Source organism: Neoarius graeffei, chromosome 9 (assembly GCF_027579695.1).
Source record: "Neoarius graeffei isolate fNeoGra1 chromosome 9, fNeoGra1.pri, whole genome shotgun sequence".
Lineage (NCBI taxonomy): Eukaryota > Metazoa > Chordata > Actinopteri > Siluriformes > Ariidae > Neoarius > Neoarius graeffei.
Window position 1 is genome coordinate 59,937,234 of NC_083577.1, and position 20,443 is coordinate 59,957,676.

General features: G+C 40.5%; 1 protein-coding gene across 2 annotated transcripts in view; it reads left to right on the forward strand.

Annotated features, from left to right (window-relative positions):
• kalrna (kalirin RhoGEF kinase a) overlaps positions 1-20,443 on the forward strand; it is a 408,274-nt gene that overhangs the window by 264,856 nt on the left and 122,975 nt on the right. Inside the window, exons 12-21 of one of the 2 annotated variants that reach the window (XM_060929989.1) lie at positions 1,036-1,205; positions 1,324-1,498; positions 3,843-4,038; positions 7,477-7,643; positions 13,298-13,417; positions 14,980-15,198; positions 15,391-15,540; positions 18,388-18,502; positions 18,657-18,772; positions 18,982-19,104. In XM_060929989.1, coding sequence (XP_060785972.1) covers positions 1,036-1,205; positions 1,324-1,498; positions 3,843-4,038; positions 7,477-7,643; positions 13,298-13,417; positions 14,980-15,198; positions 15,391-15,540; positions 18,388-18,502; positions 18,657-18,772; positions 18,982-19,104 — 1,551 coding nt within the window. Of the gene's footprint in view, positions 1-1,035; positions 1,206-1,323; positions 1,499-3,842; positions 4,039-7,476; positions 7,644-13,297; positions 13,418-14,979; positions 15,199-15,390; positions 15,541-18,387; positions 18,503-18,656; positions 18,773-18,957; positions 19,105-20,443 lie in introns of both variants that reach the window. The other variant, XM_060929988.1, reaches the window with a different exon arrangement.

Below are 20,443 nucleotides of genomic sequence, written 5' to 3' on the forward strand. Positions count from 1 at the left end.
TACCACCACCATGTTTCACAGATGGGATAAGGTTCTTATGCTGGAATGCAGTGTTTTCCTTTCTCCAAACATAACATTTCTCATTTAAAGCAAAAAGTTCTATTTTGGTCTCATCCATCCACAAAACACTTTCCAATAGCCTTCTGGCTTGTCCACGTGATCTTTAGCAAACTGCAGACGAGCAGCAACGTTCTTTTTGGAGAGCAGTGGCTTTTTCCTTGCAGCCCTGCCATGCACACCATTTGTTGTTCAGTGTTCTCCTGATGGTGGACTCATGAACATTAACATTAGTCAATGTGAGAGAGGCCTTCAGTTGCTTAGAATTTACCTTGGGGTCCTTTGTGACCTCGCCAACTATTACACACCTTGCTCTTGGAGTGATCTTTGTTGGTCGACCACTCCTGGGGAAGGTAACAATGGTCTTGAATTTCCTCCATTTGTACACAATCTGTCTGACTGTGTATTGGTGGAGTCCAAACTCTTTAGAGATAGTTTTGTAACCTTTTCCAGCCTCATGCGCATCAATAACGCTTTTTCTGAGGTCCTCAGAAATCTCCTTTGTTCGTGCCATGATACACTTCCACAAACATGTGTTGTGAAGATCAGACTTTGATAGATCCCTGTTCTTTAAATAAAACAGGGTGCCCACTCACACCTGATTGTCATCCCATTGATTGAAAACACCTGACTCTAATTTCACCTTCAAATGAACTGCTAATCCTAGAGGTTCACATATTTTTGCCACTCACAGATATGTAATATTCTATCATTTTCCTCAATAAATAAATGACCAAGTATAATATTTTTGTCTCATTTGTTTAACTGGGTTCTCTTTATCTATTTTTAGGATTTGTGTGAAAATCTGATGATGTTTTAGGTCATATTTATTCTAAAGGGTTCACAAACTTTCAAGCACCACTGTAGATATAATCCAGATTCTTGCAAGAATTTAAAAAAGATATCTCAAGATTCTTGGGGGTTTTGCACTGTGGCAGTTCTTCATCTGATTTATCTTGGATTTGCTTGTATGTGCAGCTATGGACATGGATGGAGGATCTGCAGAAGGAACTGTTAGAGGAGGTGTGTTCAGACTCGGTGGACTCTGTGCAAGAACTGATCAAACAGTTCCAGCAGCAGCAAGCCGCCACATTGGAGGCTACACTCAATGTTATTAAAGAGGGAGAGGACCTCATTCAACAACTCAGGTTAATATACACTAAACACACACACACACACACACACACACACACATACACACACACACACATACATACACACACACACACACACATGTATCTGACCTCTCTTCCCTTTCTCTCACAGAGACTCAGCAATGAGCAGTAATAAGATGCCCCATAATAGTTCCATAGCTCACATTGAGAGTGTGCTACAGCAGCTGGATGAGGCACAGGGTCAGATGGAGGAGCTCTTCCATGAAAGGAAGATTAAACTAGACATCTTTCTTCAACTGCGCATCTTTGAACAGTACACGATTGAGGTGAGGGGTTCAGGTCAAGTAGATATTTTGAGTATTAGTAGATAAATGTGATATTACATATAAGAAGTACATATTCTATCCACATTCACTGGATATGAGCAATCACATACTCTTATTGGCTACACTACTACTAGGATATCAGCGCATATACCGTGAGTAGAGAAAAACAAAATGGCGGCGTGTTGCTGAACCAACCGAGGACGAAATAAAAACTACTCAAAAACAAAACCCAAAAAACACACAAAAAAAAGCAACTAAATACGGAATGGAAGTATTTCATGGCAAGAATGTATCTTTTATATTTTTCAAGAATTATTATTATAGCAATTTTCACAAATTGCTGCTGTCATTTCGCTGGTTTATTGACATTCTAAGCGGAAATTAATTTTGTCGGATGTTTTGTATAAAGCTTTTATTTATCGAATTTGCAAAAAAATGCTCTGTTTCTCAAAATCCAGTGAATGTGGATAGAATAAAACAGTTATTCCACTCAATCTCATCATACATGGTTTATAGCCAACTCAGTGCTACGCACTTTGTCAGCTATCAGCTCATGTACATCTCGATTTTGTGGAATAACTGTTAACTGTATCAGGCTTAGATAGGTCACTCTCTCTGTCCACATGTGAATTATGTGATCTATATTTCAAATCTATATACAAATGAAACATCACACTGTAATCATTGATGTGAGTAAAAAGAAAGATTATTCACTTGTACTTTTTTATATTTCACGGTTTAGTTGGCTGTTCCAACACGCTACAATGAGTCAATCCCTACATGCCTTACAATAAATGAGCAGACAGTGATTTGTGCCACGTGCATAAATTCAGGTTGGGATATATACTGTAATGAAATGTTTCAATAAATGAAATAAATCTAAAGTTAAAAAAAATAAATGAAATAAATGATTAGCAGGAAACTATCAAAAACTAAATTAATTTAATATGAGGGCGGCACGGTGGTGTAGTGGTTAGCGCTGTCGCCTCACAGCAAGAAGGTCCGGGTTCGAGCCCCGTGGCCGACGAGGACCTTTCTGTGCAGAGTTTGCATGTTCTCCCCGTGTCTGTGTGGGTTTCCTCCGGGTGCTCCGGTTTCCCCCACAGTCCAAAGACACACAGGTTAGGTTAACTGGTGACTCTAAATTGACCGTGAGTGTGAATGGTTGTCTGTGTCTATGTGTCAGCCCTGTGATGACCTGGCGACTTGTCCAGGGTGTACCCCACCTCTCGCCCGTAGTCAGCTGGGATAGGCTCCAGCTTGCCTGCGACCCTGTAGAAGGATAAAGCGGCTAGAGATAATGTGATGTGATGTGATGTGATGAGGGCGGCACGGTGGTGTAGTGGTTAGCGCTGTCGCCTCACAGCAAGAAGGTCCGGGTTCGAGCCCCGTGGCCGACGAGGACCTTTCTGTGCAGAGTTTGCATGTTCTCCCCGTGTCTGTGTGGGTTTCCTCCGGGTGCTCCGGTTTCCCCCACAGTCCAAAGACACACAGGTTAGGTTAACTGGTGACTCTAAATTGACCGTGAGTGTGAATGGTTGTCTGTGTCTATGTGTCAGCCCTGTGATGACCTAGCGACTTGTCCAGGGTGTACCCCACCTCTCGCCCGTAGTCAGCTGGGATAGGCTCCAGCTTGCCTGTGACCCTGTAGAACAGGATAAAGTGGCTAGAGATAATGGGATGAGAATTTAACATGATGGTGGGACACGCATTATGTTTAAAATTGTGTTAGTTCTCTTAATACACTGTTATATGGTTTATAAGGAAATTTGCTGGTAGGTTTTTTCCAAGCGAACTTACCACTGTTCTCACTTGCTTCTGTTTCTTCAAGTAATAGCAGATGCCCTCAGTTATGTTTTTGTCAATTAAAAATAATCAGTTACCCAATGTCAGTCAGCAAAATAGTCAGTTACCTAATATCCTCCTTTCTTTAACGACATAAAAATCCCCGATAATTTATTTAACCTTATTTTATTCTCAAATGAGTTTGCAAAACTTTTGGTTGGAAATCTAAATCGAATTTTTTTTTTTTACTGGGCACACTACATGAAGTAAAATATACTCTTAAGAAAAAATATGACAGAATTTTGGCTGCCTAAATGTTTCCACAGTACTGTATGGCCTGGTACATCTAGTAAAACATTCAGTCCTGTTTTAAAAATAAAAATAAAAACCCCACTTAGTCCTGTAATGTCAGCCTGACATGAAAAGTTATGTAAAATGTGAAATGAAATGTATTGCTTCCTTGTTTGAGTGTCTTTCACTGGATAGAGTCAGGGAATTAATGCTTGGAAAGTTGACTATGAATGAGTTTAGACTTTTTGCTCTGTCCTGTGATGCTCAGGTCACTGCAGAACTGGACTCATGGAATGAGGACCTGGTACGGCAGAGTAGCGAATTCAGTGCAGAGGAGCCCAGTCTGGTGGAACAAAGGCTCCAGCGGCATGCTGATAGAAAACTGGCCATGAACAACATGACATATGAGGTCATCCAGCAGGGTCAAGACCTACACCAGTACATTATGGAGGTCCAGGCTTCAGGTGAGAGAGAGAGAGAGAGAGAGAGAGAGAAGGAAAATCAGATGGATGGACGGATTACTGTCAAACTGGAAATCAATAAGCAATCTTAATATGCAGGTGGAAAGACAACAGAGACAGATAAGTGTATAAGGCAGAGTGGTGGATAGAGATAGATGAATAAAGAAATGGAGATAAGCAGGACATTGGGTGTCTGAGCCAGTCAGGCAGCTGAGCTTTACAGTCTATGGCTTAACTCAGCAGCTGTGCAACTCTCCATGCAAAGAACCCAAAAAATAGGTTAAATAATCAAAACCACTCTATAACCCCTCTCTCCATATTCCCTCCATCTATCTATTTTGATTCCTATCTCTCTGACCGTCCACTCCTCCACCCCTATAATCCTCTTACTCTCTTTCTGCTTGCATTTCTGTGTCTCAGATATTTTTAACATGGGAAACAGGCTTTCTGTCTTTAAACTGCTGACCCATCTCACACCCCCCCTTACTTCTACATATGGACCTTGGCTCATGAGTCTCTGCCTGTTCTGGCTTTGGAAATGCCACTCTGCCAAATCACACTGAGATAATCTCACTCTCTCTCCCATGTCCTGGGTGTGTCTTTGTCTTCTCTCTAGTGCAGGTTTGAACAGTTAACCTAGGCTGCATAACTGATATATTGATCATATTTGAACTGTGTTTTAACACGGTTTAAACACGCTGTCTATTGCACTTTAAATGATTGCATTTATATTTTGCACATTTTTCATTTTATTTTGTCTCTTCTTCAGTTGCAGGAGAGGGAAACATACTTAACCGTTTGGTGAATTAATAAATGTGTGTTCTTAGACAATAGTCATGACTGTAAATAATAAATCATGCACCATATGGTTTTACTATATTGACCCCAAGCGATATAGTGCGCTCAGGTTCAGTGATGCACGCAACACTCCATGGGGAAAGTAGATAGGTACTTCCACCCAGTGGCTAATCTATGTATATGCATCTCAATATTCAAGCATTGTTCTTCAGTTGCTATCACTGAATTTAAAAGTTTATATTCCCAATGTGGGGCGGCACGGTGGTGTAGTGGTTAGCGCTGTCGCCTCACAGCAAGAAGGTCCGGGTTCGAGCCCCGTGGCCGGCGAGGGCCTTTCTGTGTGGAGTTTGCATGTTCTCCCCGTGTCCGCGTGGGTTTCCTCCGGGTGCTCCGGTTTCCCCCCACAGTCCAAAGACATGCAGGTTAGGTTAACTGGTGACTCTAAATTGACCGTAGGTGTGAATGTGAGTGTGAATGGTTGTCTGTGTCTATGTGTCAGCCCTGTGATGACCTGGCGACTTGTCCAGGGTGTACCCCGCCTTTCACCCGTAGTCAGCTGGGATAGGCTCCAGCTTGCCTGCGACCCTGTAGATCAGGATAAAGCAGCTAGAGATAATGAGATGAGATGAGATATTCCCAATGTATTGTGATTGAAAAAAAAGTGAAATACACCTCCATTTTATAATTAATCTACAGAAATACTGGGCAAAAGGGCATTCACCTTCGATGAGATGTCAGTCAATCACAGTGCATCACCATGCACGCATTTGTTCACACACTCATTCATAACTAAAGGCAATTTAGCATAGCCAGTCCACCTATTTGCATGTTTTTGGACAGTGGGAGGAAAGCAGAGAACGTGCACAGGCAGTAACTCAAGCTTATGATCAAACCCACAGTCCTGGAGCTGTGAGGCAGCAATACTCATCACTGCACCACTATTTTTTTTATTTTTTACACTGACCTTCTTAGTTTCCTATATTCCTGTACCGCGAGTTGGCCTGGTGGTTAGCATGTCCACCTCTCGATCAGGAGATCGCGAGTTCTACTTGCAGTCAGGTCATACCAAAGACCATCATAAAAATGGTACCTACTGCCATCTGGCAAGGCACGTTGCAATACAGATGTGAGTGGGGAGTCAAACTCTTGCAGTTACCAGAGGACTAGCCCCCCCCACTGTAACCCTAGCTATGTAATAGGTGAGAGGCCGAGGGTTACAGAAACGGAGATCGGCACCACCCTATGCACCATGTGGTTCAGGAATGACTTTCGACTTCAACTTCTTAGTTTCCAGACCTGATCTGAAGAAGACAGGGACATCTGGCAGAGTTGTAAAGTTATAAAATGGCTAAAGATTGGCCAGACAGTTATGCACAGTTAGAAAAGAGATGTCAAAAAGAATTGGGAAGCAAACATTACAACTGCGATGACCTGGCGACTTGTCCAGGGTGTACCCTGCCTTTCGCCTGTAGTCAGCTGGGATAGGCTCCAGCTTGCCCGTGACCCTGCACAGGATAAGCGGCTACAAATAATGGATGGATGGACATTACAACTAAAATCTATTCACTGTTAACGTATATGTAGCCTTGTGTACTGTTATGTGTTACACCACAGTCCTGGAGACATGACATTTCATTCCAATATATACAAGCTATATAGAGGAATGACAATAAAAACCCACTTGACTTGTTATCATAACATATATGTTAACATGATTTGAGCAATTTGTTAAATAAGGAAACTGAAAAAAAATATGTGAAACCTATCACACTGAATATCTTGTTGGTATATTTAACAGTTACTCCACGAAATCGAGTCATACATTAGCTGATAGTCGACGAGGCGTGTAGTGCCGAGTTGGCTATAAGCCATGTACAATGAGATTGAGTGGAATAATTGTTTTATTCTGTCCACATTCACTGGATTTTGAGAAACAGAGCATTTTTCTTTTTATTTTTTGCAAATTCGATAAATAAAAACTTTATACAAAATGTCCAACAAAATAATTTCTACTTAGAATGTAAACAAACCGGTGAAATGACAGTAGCAATTTGTGAAAAATGCTACAATAATAATTCTTGATAAATAAAAAAAGATACGTTCTTACCATCAAATATTTTTATTCCATATTTTGTTGCTTTTTTTTAATTTTTCTGAGGTTTTCTTCTTCTTCTTCTCCTTCTTTAGGCTTTTCTGGCGGTTGGCAAACCAACTTAAAGGTGCACTGCTGCCACTAACTGGGCTGGAGTCTGGAACAGGAGATATTGGGGGGGGGAAATTATATTCTTTTAGCTATTTCTATTTCTTTTAAATACTTGATAACAATTTTTGGGGTTTTGTTTTCGAGTAGAATTTTTATTTTGTCCACGACTGGTTCAGCAACACGCTCTGCCATTTTGTTTTTCTCTGCTCATAGTACGGTATATGAGCTGATAGCCTAGTAGTAGAGTAGCCAATCAGAGTGTGCGATTGCTCATATCCAGTGAGTGTCGATAGAATAAATAAAATTATTTGTCTTATTCATTTTGTCCAAAGGGTATACAAACCTTTCTGTTCACATATGTGTGAAGTGATCCTTTATTCATTTCAACACTGCATAGACAAAACGCTCATTATTTTATATCTGACTCTGTGTGTGTGTAGGTATTGAGTTAACAGGTGAAAAGGAAGTAGATTTGGCGACTCAGGTTCAGGAGCTGCTGGAGTTTCTTCACGAGAAACAACATGAACTGGACATGAGTGCAGAACAGACACAGAAACGGCTCGAGCAGTGTCTCCAACTACGCCATCTGCAGGCTGAAGTTAAACAGGTAAAACGCACATGCACACATATACAGGACACATTCATATTCAATCATACACACTCATATACACACTCATAAAAATATAGTCACAAAGCACATTCAAAAATGACCTGCATGCAAAAGCATACTTCTTATACTACTTGTATATGCTTGTTAGTCATTTTAGTAAAGGCACGACAGTTGGAATGTGGCAAAATCTGGCACACAAAGAAGCATGATATTATGCAAATGAGCTCAGCCGCCATATTACATGGCTTTACAAAGGAGAAAACATTTCATTCGCTATAATTAAATCCATAGAAACAGCCATCAGCATCTAGCAGAAACTGCATCAGTGCAGAACTCTGTGACACCAACATATGCATAGTGTTAGAAATATAACTGATCTGGCAAGCAGGCTGACCCGTTCAGTTTGAATCATCCATATGCAAATCAGAGAGAACAGCAGTCACGCAGAAATTTGTGACTTTTAAAGCAAATGTGCTGTGAGATCTGTGTGGAATGCTTTGAAGACATACAGTACAGAATAGTGTAGTGTGTGTGTGTGTCCTCATTCTCAGTCTCACTTCTTCAGGCAAAAAAACCCATAAAAGTTTGGCCATATGAATAAAACATGCCTTCCATTAGACTGCAGGACTGGAGCTCATACAGTATTTTTCCCTGAACAGCTCTGGGTCTATAATGTTCATCAATCCAGTCTCGTGACATTCAGCAATCTCTGTATCCTATATCACCCAGGGTTCCATCCCTGGCCCTGGAATACCTCCTTCCTGTCCTGCACATTTTAGTATTTTCCCAGGTGTTACTTCATGACAAGGCTTAGAAATCAGTGCTATATCGTTTAAAACAATGTGTTGAAAAGGAAATCATGCACAGTCATACACAGGAAGTCAGGTCTTAATAACTAAACTAACATACATGCAGACTCATTATGTGCTTCTTGAATTAAAATGAATTACAAAAATATAGCTAGCCCGAAATAGACCCGTGCAACAAAACACTCTCAACTGTCGCTCTGAAGATCTCTCTAGGTTAGATTTCCATAGTTTGTCCATTTTGTTCAGCTACTCCAATTCTTATTTCCATATCCTTCTTGCTAGATTCTATCCACAAACCGAGATACTTAAAGAACAACTGAAGTCATTTTTAAACTTGCTTTATTTCTTAATTAACGTGTTATTCAATTACGTTTTCGCTTTTAATAACCTTATATCGTGACTCGTATTGGCAACTAATTGCAATTAAGTATTATACTTATCAGCCTATTCGGTTTTTAGCCATGTTGAATTTAGTTTGTTTGGTTCACGGCAGGCGTCACTTATCCGTGCGAGCTTCACGAGACTTGTGCAAGACTTGGAAACGTGAAGTGTCAGCCAGGTGTCAGTGCCGCCATTTTGAAAACTGTTTTCGAAACAAAATATTGCATAAAAATGAGTTTAAATGATGATTACTGCCTACTTTTTTCAAACTTTCCTGACTGCAAACAAAACTTCCGGCTTGATCACGTCAGCATTCAAAAGATGGCACGCGCGTCTTTTGACAGCGTTGGCAGATGTTGGTCACTTTGATTTCTGCTGTATGTTTTATTTCCGTCCTACGATGTCTCGCACAGGTCCCAACGAATCTCGTTTACAGCCATTGCTTTGGCATATGGACTGATATATTACAGAGCATATTTCAAACACTCATAACTTGCTATAGCAGTGACAAAATAGCTATCAAAAATGCATTCCTATATTTAATAAAATGAGAGAAATAGAATTTTGATAATAAAAAATTTGCCTTCAGTTCCCCTTTAAAATCTTCAACCTGTTTCAGCTTCTTTCCCTCTGGTCTTATCAAATCAACATTTGCTGGGTTATACAACACATACTCTGTCTTCTTGTCGTTGACATGCAAGCCAATAGCTTCTCCCGCAATTTCCAACCTCAGTAAGAGTAGCTGGGCCTGCTCCACATAGTTTGAAATTTGTCAGCAAAGTCTATGTCGGTGATGTATACAGCAGGTTGCCGAGAGCCTTATCATTTTGATGTCATGAACCCAATTTCTGGATCTCTGGTCGCTTCGCAAAGGGCATAATCTAATGCAACTATAAATAAGAATGGTACAAGGGTATCTCCTTGTAGGACACCTGCAACTACACTGAGAAACTCCGTGTCTCCATCAGGTGTTAGTACTTGTGCAACTGTGTCTTTGTAGAGGATGTTAATCACTTCCACCATTTTAGCGGGCGCTCCGGAGGCTGTCAATATTTCAATATGTCAATATAGTATGGTGCAGAGTGCTGGACACTTACAAAGGATATGAACAGCCGATTAGATGGCACGTACACACGAATGCTAAGAGCAGTTCTCAGTGTAAGGAGACTGAAGGTTATGGGGCACATGTGGAGGAGAAAGGAGGAATTAGTAAGTCAAGTGCTTTTTTTGGGAGCCAAAGCAAGGAGTAAGAAGGAGGGGAAGACCAGCATTTACTTATGTTGACCAGTTGAGGAAAGACACTGGATTACTCACTGAGGAACTGAAAAATATCATGGATGACCTGAAGAATGGAGGAAGCTAGTTGACGATGTCCAAGCTAGCTCGAAATAGTAGTAGTAGTAGTAGTAGTAGAAATAACCCCAAATATATTTCATGCTCTGGATGATGATTTTCTTCCCCAAGTTTATTAATAAAACATTGCTACTATGACTTTTTATGAAGGTAGTTCTGTATAGACCCCTTCGCATGTTTGTGAACAAACTGACCGTTGCCAGGATGCGCGCGCAGCCTGGACCCAGAAACAATGGCGCTGCCCATAGACCGGCATTATGAGCTGTTAGATTATGCCAAACAATTGTCGTTACAAGATCGAGAATGCTACATAAATAAGTTAACTCTAACAAGTGGACATCGCCTACCGGATCCGTATTTAATTAAAGAGTGGACGGACGATGTTAGTAAGTTCCCTGGTATACAATGGCCAGATATATACTCGTACCTTATTGACAAGACTTCAGTGTACACCCACGAAAAACTTCGTGCCTACAAGTCTTTAGACGCATATGATTATGTTATGTGCGGGCATGTACAACTTGATTAACAGTGGGACATTCATATTCATTTTGTTTTAATCAAATTATGCCAGTGATGTGATGGCAATGTGGCTTTAGCTACAACAGCAAATCCCAACACTAAACAGCAATTTGCAGGAGGTAATGGCATGAAAGGAATGATAGTGTAAAGAGTGCAGCCAAGAGAAATCAGAGCTGCGTAAAAAGCGAGAGGCAGAGAGCAGAAATGAAACTGCACGGGGCGGGAGCTAGGTTAGAGCAGTCAACGCAAGTTGGCATTTAGAGCAAGGGCACACAATTTTACCTTTCCATCCTTGCTTTAAAATTGTGATTTTCGGCATACACAAATAATGATGGCACAAAGTCTGGACTGCTTGAGTCAAGCGAGACCTCTCCTACAAACAAAATTGCATGCAAAGCTAAGTTAACATGCTAGCAATATTCATTACATTGTGTAACTATGACCCAGCTAATCAGACAAACGTTACCAAAGTATTTTGCTACATCAATAAACGAAGACTAGAAAGAATAAAAAAGAAAGATTTAATAAATAGCCTGATCTTACCTGTGATGAAGTGGGCGCTGCAAACCCGCGCATTTTTGATAGTGCTTTCATCCCAGTCTACACGTTTGATGGCTTGTAGCCATAGACGTCGGCGATTTTTTTGGAATGGGTGAGATCCTGCTGGAATTCTGAACATTTTAACCCCATCACTGCTACGATTCTGACACCCGACAACACAACAACTAGGCTTTTCTGAGTCTTTTTTGGGTCCAGGCTGCGCGCGCAATTTCCGCTTACGTATGAATGACGTTTACTGCGAAGGGGTCTATATGTAAAAGAGCAATTTTAGAAGTGCATATACTTCCTATACAGGTCTATGAATGTCATAAACAGTAGTCTCTTTGTTGTACACATGCAGTTTTATTTTTAAACAAGAATGGACAAAGTCATTTTGAATTCATCATCTGTAACAGGTTCATGAAAAAGTCAAATATCACAAAATAACATCCACTTAAGCACTTAGCATACGACCGTATGTTTACACTGCCCCATACAGACCTATCAGATGTGTTCGTCCAGACAGAGGGTCAGAGGCTAATGATGGCTCCGGCTACTCAGATGTCTGTCACTCCTTCCTGCTTTCTCCGAGCTAATCTCATTCAGGATGTAATAAAGGGTCAAGGAGTGTCTCCAGAGACAGCCATCAAGTACTTCCACTTATACGAGCGCTAATAGAGAGAAATGGACTGATTTAAGGATGAAGAAATAGATATAGTGAAAAGCAGAGACAGCTAAAGCAGGAGAAAGGCTTTCCCTGATTTCCCTATATGTTTAAAATTCAGAAACCAGCCAACAGGCTGAATTAGTTGAGTGTGTAAAGGTTTAAATACAATTGAAAGAAAACACTGCTATGAATTATTCATGATGTTCATGTTTCATATAATGTGTGGTGGCCGTCACATGGTGAAATTCTGGCAATTTATATCATACACGCTTCTGAAAATGACAGTTGTTTTCTGAACTGAGATGTGTTTCTCTTTGCATGTATCTCAGTATCTCAAGCATAAGTAAACAGACAGTAGCTATATGCTATAAGTTTACTCCAATTTGTTTAATGCGTAACACATTTAAAAGTGTAGTTCCAATTTCACTGAGAGACACAGAACACCACATTAAAAGCAACTGTTATACACTCACCGGCCACTTTAATAGGAACTTGTTCTTGATTCTAAGATTTCTGTTCTTGACTGGCAGGAGTGGAACCCAGTATGGTCTTCTGCTGTTGCATGCTGAGATGCTTTTCTGCTCACCACGGTTGTAAAGAGTTGCTATGAGTTGCTATATCCTTCCTGGCAGCTCGAACCAATCTGGCCATTTTCCTCTGACTTCTCTTTTCAACAAGGCGTTTCCGCCTACAGAACTGTCACTCACTCAGTGTTTTTTTTGTTTTTCGCACCATTCTGTGAAAACTCTAGAGACTGTTGTGTGTGAAAACCCCAGGAGATCAGCAGTTTCTGAAACACTCAAACCAGTCCATCTGGCTCAAACCAACACCCATGCCACAGTGAAAGTCACACTTTGAGATCACAATTCTTCTCATTCTGATGTTTAACATGAACATTAACTGAAGCTCTTGATTTGTATCTGCATGATTTTATACACTGTGCTGCTGTCAAGGGATTGGTTGATTAGATAACTGCATCAGACAGCAGGTGTATCGGTGTGCCTAATAAAGTGGCCGGTGAGTGTATATTGATTTGATTTGCAGTTCATATAATAATTATCAGTATAATAATTGCAGTGTAAACAATGTCAAACATGATCTTTGCAGAAATCCTAGGCTAGTTTAGAAACTTAATATAAACATATATCCATTGTTTTGGGGAATATATTTATCATTATTTCTTAAAGTAGATGAACAAATATTTTACCTGAATTCAGCCATAGCAACATTTCATGGGTTTTCCCAGACTACCAAATATACCACGCTTGAGTCATTAAGAAGATATAAAAGCGACGATACATTCTGGATTGATGTTTAATTCCTAATCGTTAATATGTGTGGGTTTTTTTTTTTTTTGGTGTGTGTCATTTTGTGTTTAGGTGCTCAGTTGGATCCGCAATGGTGAGTCTATGCTGAATGCCAGCATGGTGAATGCCAGCTCACTGTCCGAGGCTGAACAATTACAGCGAGAACATGAACAGTTCCAGCTTGCTATAGAGGTACACACACATGCGCGTGTTTTTATATACGGTACTACTGGGGACCAAATGTCCCCACAAGGATAGTGAAATCTGACAATTTTGACCTTGTGGGGACATTTGGATGATCCCCACAAAGAAATTGCTGTTGTTGTGTTTTTTAAACAAACAAACAAAAAAAATTAAAAGAGGCAAAAAGTTTCCTTTTCATTACTGAGGTTAGGGTTAGGTGCAGGCACAGCATTAATTAACTGCAATAATAATTATGTCAATGGAAGGTCCTCACAAAGATAGTGAAACAAATGTGTGTGTGTGTGTGTGTGTGTGTGTGTGTGTGTGTGTGTGTGAGCACGCACACACACAGACACACACACTAAACCCCACACAGCCCAGAACAGCTCTGGAACCCATTTAAGAAGATGAATACAAAACCCCGTTAAAAACTTATTAGCACCATTTTTATTTCATCAGTACACAGGATATAGCCGTGGCTGTAACAATCATCAGTATCCAAGCTCCTGTTCCCCAGGCCAGAACAGATATGCATGCATTTACATAGAAAATCAAAAACACATTAGACTTCTTCTGCTTGTGAATAAGAGTTTAAAGTGAAGAACTTTGGAGACGAGAATACTCTGACAATATACCAAGCAGATACAGTATACCAAGAGCTGTTAATCTACAAGCACAACAATATTACTAGATAGATTTATGACTCAGAGCTACTTTAAAAACGTTTTCCCTTCTTGGAGTTGGCATTTCAGGTCTCTTAGCTAAGTGGCCTAGGATTTAGGATGACGCATTGCAGATGTAACTATTAAATACCATATAACAGGTAGAACCACTCTTTTTTATATAAATATGTTCCTTATTAAAGGAGACGCAGTCTCTATTTTGTCTCTGGGAAAAGAACCAGATACTGACATCATGACTGTTGCATCGTGATATACTGCATGCATTGGTATTCAATACACACACACACACACACACACACACACACACACACACACACACACACAGAGAGAGAGAGAGAGAGAGAGAGAGAGAGAGAGAGAGAGAGAGAGATTTATTATAATTATTAGTGTAATAAAGGCTGATAGTCAGAAGCTGCACTTTTTCCTCCTGGAGGCTGCAGTGCTCAGTTGCTTATCATTGTGGCTTTTGGCTCCAGGTTTCCTGTGCTGTTGTTTCCTGATCTGGGCTAAATTTTGTCTGTTCCTCACTAGTAGAAGGGAACATGCAGCCTTTTATCCCCAGAAAGCCTAAATCTGTTGTGCCGAAGGTTAAATAGGGAGGTAAAAGGACACAAAAGGCATGATGTTAAGTAACTGTAGCACTGCTGAGAGCATGACTGTCTAAACATGATTGTCTTTGAATTTCCAGTGTCGTTCCAATAAAAAGACATCAACGCAAGGTTTAATTTTTTGGTATCCACATTATATTTGTTGTATAACTCACCCCTGCTGATGACTTGCAATTACGTGTCTAGATTTCTAAATCCTAAAATTTCTAAATTCGAAGATTTCTAAAGAAACATAATGATTTGTATTGTTTTCTTTTTTTGTCTCCGTCTCTGTCACCAGTCCCTGTTCCATGCTAACTCTCTGCAGAAGACCCATCAGAGTGCACTGCAGGTCCAGCAGAAGGCAGAAGTCATGCTGCAAGCGGGCCACTACGACCCTGACGCCATCCGTACCTGTGCTGAAAAGGTGGCCATTCACTGGCAGCAGCTCATGCTCAAAATGGAGGACCGGCTCAAGCTAGTTAATGCTTCGGTGGCCTTCTATAAGACCTCTGAGCAGGTGAAATGCACCACTGCGCCATCCAGTGCTTACTATATGTAATATTCGACTGTGCTGATCCCAAGCCAATCAACCTGAATATGAAAATAAAAGAAAAAAGAAAATACTGAAAGGAATGGTATGGAAAGATGGGGTATATTAAATGGGACTAGTAGATGATTAAATGTGAATGTGTGTGTATGCTTTATATAGGTGTGCAGTGTGTTGGAGAGTTTAGAGCAGGAATATCGACGGGATGAGGACTGGTGTGGAGGTCATGATAAGCTGGGCCCTTTAGCTGAGAGTGATCATGTGTTTCCTCTCATCAGCAAACATCTGGAGCAGAAGGAGGCCTTCCTGAAGGTAAATTAAGGAACGTTCACATACACTTAGAATAACATCAAATGTCATCTCAGTTTTACTGCTGTAAAAATCCCCGAATTAAAAAAATAAATAAACTAAAATTAAATTAAATTAAATAAGCATCTAAAATGCTTTGTCAAAAATGGACAAAAAGGAAAATCAGTAAATTATATAAATTAAGAGGTTTTGCCTTATTCTCTATTAAACACCTTCTTTATCTGTCTGTGCTTCCTGGCCTGTTTTCTTCACCATATGACACCAATAAACTCTTAAACTATCAATCAAAGCAAATTTGCTTGTTCAGTTCAACAGTTAATGGTATGTTCAGCGATGATCTGTCCACTAAAATGCTCTTTCACAAGCTTTGTGTGATTTACGTATTAACAAAGCTTTTGTCTCTCCATACAAACAGGATGGAGGCTGAAGAACTCTCTTGAAGTCTAAGTTAATTACTCACAGCTCAACACCAAACACATAATCAAGCAGATACTTTTATCAAATTATATAGATCGATGCAGAATTAAAAGCTTGCTCTGTTTACTTCTCATCTAGTTCATTAGTAGACTCTACTAGTGCATCTCAAACAATTAGAATATCGTGAAAATTTTCAATATTTTCCATCAATTATTTAAGAAAGTGAAAATGTAATATATTCTTGACTCATTACATGTAAATAAAAATGTTTCGAGCATTTTTCTATTTTAATTTTGATAACTGTGGCCTCTCATCTCATTATCTCTAGCCGCTTTATCCTGTCCTACAGGGTCGCAGGCAAGCTGGAGCCTATCCCAGCTGACTATGGGCGAAAGGCGGGGTACACCCTGGACAAGTCACCAGGTCATCACAGGGCTGACACATAGACACAGACAACCATTCACATTCACACCTACGGTCAATTTAGAGTCACCAGTTAACCTAACCTGCATGTCTTTGGACTGTGGGGGAAACCGGAGCACCTGGAGGAAACCCATGCGGACAACATGCAAACTCCACACAGAAAGGCCCTCGCCGGCCACGGGACTCAAACCCAGGACCTTCTTGCTGTGAGGCGACAGCGCTAACCACTACACCACCGTGCTGCCCATAACTGTGCCCTACACCGCAAAAAAAAAAATCTCAAAATATTAGTATTTCATTCTGAGCTTGAGTAAAACAGTATAAATGCTGTGTATCTCTCGGTCTAGTTCAGTACACGCAACCACAATCATAGGGAAGACTGCTAACTTGACAGTTGTCCAGAAGACGATTATTGACACCCTCCACAAGGAGGGAAAGCCACAGAAGGTCACTGCTGAAAAGGCTGGCTGGAAAAGGTGCACAAGCAACAGGGATGACTGCAGCCTTGAAAGGATTTTCAAGAAAAGTTGATTCAAGAACTTGGGAGAGCTTCATGAGGAGTGGACTGAGGCTGGTGTCAGTGCATCAAGAGCCACCACGCACAGATGTCTTCAGGAAAGAAGCTACGACTGTTTCATTCCTAATATCAGGCAACTCCTGAACCAGAGACCACATCAGAAGTGTCTTACCTGGGCTAAGGAGAGAAAGAAATGGACTGTTGCTCAGTGGTCCAAAATCCCCTTTTCAGATGAAAGTAAATTTTGCATTTCATTTGGAAATCAAGGTCCTGTAGTCTGGAGGAAGAGTGGAGAGGCACAGAACCCAAGGCGTTTGAAGTCCAGTGCGAAGTTTCTGCAGTCTGTGAGGATTTGCGTTGCCATGTCATCTCCTACTGTTGGTCCACTGTGTTTTATCAAGTCCAAAGTCAACACAGCCATCTACCAGGAGATTTTAGAGCACTTCATGCTTCCATCTGCTGACAAGCTTCATGAAGATGCTAATTTCCTTTTCCAACAGGACTTAGCACCTGACCACAGTGCCAAAACTACTACCAAATGATTTGCTGACCATGATATTACTGTGCTTGTTTGGCCAGCCAACTCGCCTGACCTGAACCCCAGAGAGAATTTACGGGTTATTGTCAAGAGGAAGATGAGAAACACCCGACCCAAAAATACAGACAAGCTTATTGAAGCCCGGGTTGCTATCAAAGCAACCTGGGCTTCAATAACACCTCAGCAGTGCCACAGGCTGATCGCCTCCATGCCACGCTGCGTTGATGCAGTAATTCATGGTAAAGGAGCCACAATCAAGTACTGAGTGTATAAATGAGCATACTTTTCAGAAGTTGGACATTTCTGTATTGTAAATCCTTTTTGATTGATCTTAGGAAATATTCTAATAATTTGAGATACTGGATTTCTGATTTTTATGAGCTGTAAGCCATAATCATCAAAATTAAAACAAAAAAGACTTGAAATATTTTATGTGTAATGAAGGTAGAATATATGAAAGCTTACCTTTTTGAATTAAATTACCAAAAAAAGAGACCTTTTTCATGATATTCTAATTGTTTGAGATGCACTAGTATAATACATTTAAGCACACTTTCCCCAGACCTTTTCCACTTTGTATTTTGTGTTGGGCCTTCTGACTTTTTTACATTTGGAATCATAAATTCTGGATTTTTTGAAGTTTAAATTATGAAATAATTCACAGTGACTTTCATAGCTTTTCTTTCTGAGATTAATTGTAATTCATTCCAAATTTGTGTTCATGTTCACATCAGTTTTTCACGAATCCCCTTTCTCTACTTATTGCAGATTAGTTTTGCCTAAAACTGAATTGTGTGTAATTATCTGTATAATTCACTCAGATAAAAGAGTGAGTGCTTTCTATAATTTTGTGTCCTTCTCCTAAACTGAACCTCTGACATGACTGAAGAAGTCACAAAGGCAGGCCTTGTTTCGGAACTGTGATCTCCGTTCATGATAACGTGCTGTGTTTCAGGCTTGTACTCTAGCCAGACGTAATGCTGAAGTTTTCCTCAAGTACATCCACCGCAACAACGTCAGCACCCCCTCCTCCTCCGGCAACACCCGAGGCTCCGAGCAACAGGTCAAAGGTCAGACTATGCCGATTAACTTGGATTTCTTGTATGCTGGTCAGATTAAACTGTAGCATTTATTCACTAAATGATTATGACTAATGATGCTGAAACCAAGCATCTTCTACAGTGTTCTAATAGTGCTCTCTGTCTATGTTGCTTTCTCTTGTAGCGATCCTCAATGAGCTGTTGCAGAGGGAGAACAGAGTCCTGCACTTCTGGACCATGAAGAAGCGCCGCTTGGATCAGTGCCAGCAATACGTTGTGTTTGAGCGCAGCGCCAAACAGGTGAGATTCATCAAACCAGAGAGCAGCACATACACATGCACTGAATACATCTCATATTTGTGTAGTGATGGCACCCCAGGCATGTGCACTAAAACTATCCCACATTCATGGGTAATGAATGCACTTTAAACACCTGATGCCTTTTATATGCCTTTTATGTCTTTTATACTTCCTCACACCTGCAGCGTTTCTTCATCTCCACATTGCAGGCGTTAGACTGGCTTCAGGAGGCAGGCGAATATTTCCTCTCCACTCACAACACTCTAGGAGACTCAACTGAGAAAACTCAAGAGCTGCTGAAAGAGTATGAGAACTTCTGTGTCTCTGCTAAGGTAAGTATCACTCACACACAGCCCTGATGACGAGCCCTCTGCCTTTCTGTATTTTTCTGTTTCAAATAGTTTTTCCATCAGCACACAGCCTCAGGTGTTTACATTTGCAATTTATAATGTATAAAGATGCTTCTAGACCTATAATTATCACATACAGTACCAGTCAAAAGTTTGGACACCCCTACTCATTCATAGGTTTTTCTGTATTTTTACTATTTTCTACATTGTAGAACAATACTGAAGACATCAGAACGATGAAATCACGTATGGAACATATGTAGAATTATGTAGTAAACAAAAAAGTGTTAAACAAAACATGTTTCATATTTTAGATTCTTCAAAGTAGCCAGTGTTTACCTTGATGATGCTTTGCATGCTATTGGCATTATCTTAACCAACTTCATGAGGTAGTTACTTGGAATGCTTTTCAATTAACAGATATGCCTCGTCAAAAGTTAATTAGTGCAATTTCTTGCCTTCTTAATGTGTTTGAGATCAAACAGTAAATAGTAAATAATAAAAATACAGTAAATAGCCCTATTCCACAACTGTAGTAATCCATATTATGTCAAGAACCGCTCAGCTAAGTAAAAAGAAATGACATTTATCATTACTTTAAAGCAGGGGTCATCAAACTACGGCCTGCGAGCCGACTCCGGCCCGCCACCCCTCTGACCGGCCCCCCCAGCCCCTCTGCCCCCCACCACTTGAACCAGCCCTATGAGGCAATCCCCAAAAGTGGTCATGGCCTATTTTTTTAAATTGCTTTTTGGCAAATAATAACGTCTGCATCTTGTATTTTGTTGATTTTATCAATTAAATTTGATATTTAGTTATAAAATGAACTATTCATATTTTCCGAATTTTCATCATATGCTCGCGATCAAGCAGTGACAGGCAGCGCACGCGCAGAGAACTGTCAGTGTTCAGGACAGCAAAATGGCTAGCGGTCAGCGAAAAGTTGACAGAGAGTGCAGAGTTTTTAAAGAACAGTGGACCACCGATTATTTTTTCATTCTGTGTAAGGACCGTGCAGTTTGTCTTGTATGTAAAGAAAGTGTGCCGGTTTTCAAAGAATATAATCTGCGTCATCACTACGAAACCCGCCACAAAGATTATGCTAGTTTGCGAGGGCAAACAAGAGAAGACAGGATTCGGAGGATGAAATGCAGACTGGCTGCACAATAGAATGTATTCCTTCGCCAAACCCAGATCAACCAGGCTGCTGTCCGAGCTAGCTATAAGGTAGCTCACCTACTAGCTACCCATGGAAAGCCGTTTACTGATGGGGACTTTGTTAAAGTATGCATGCTTGCTGTGGCCGAGGAGGTGTGTCCCG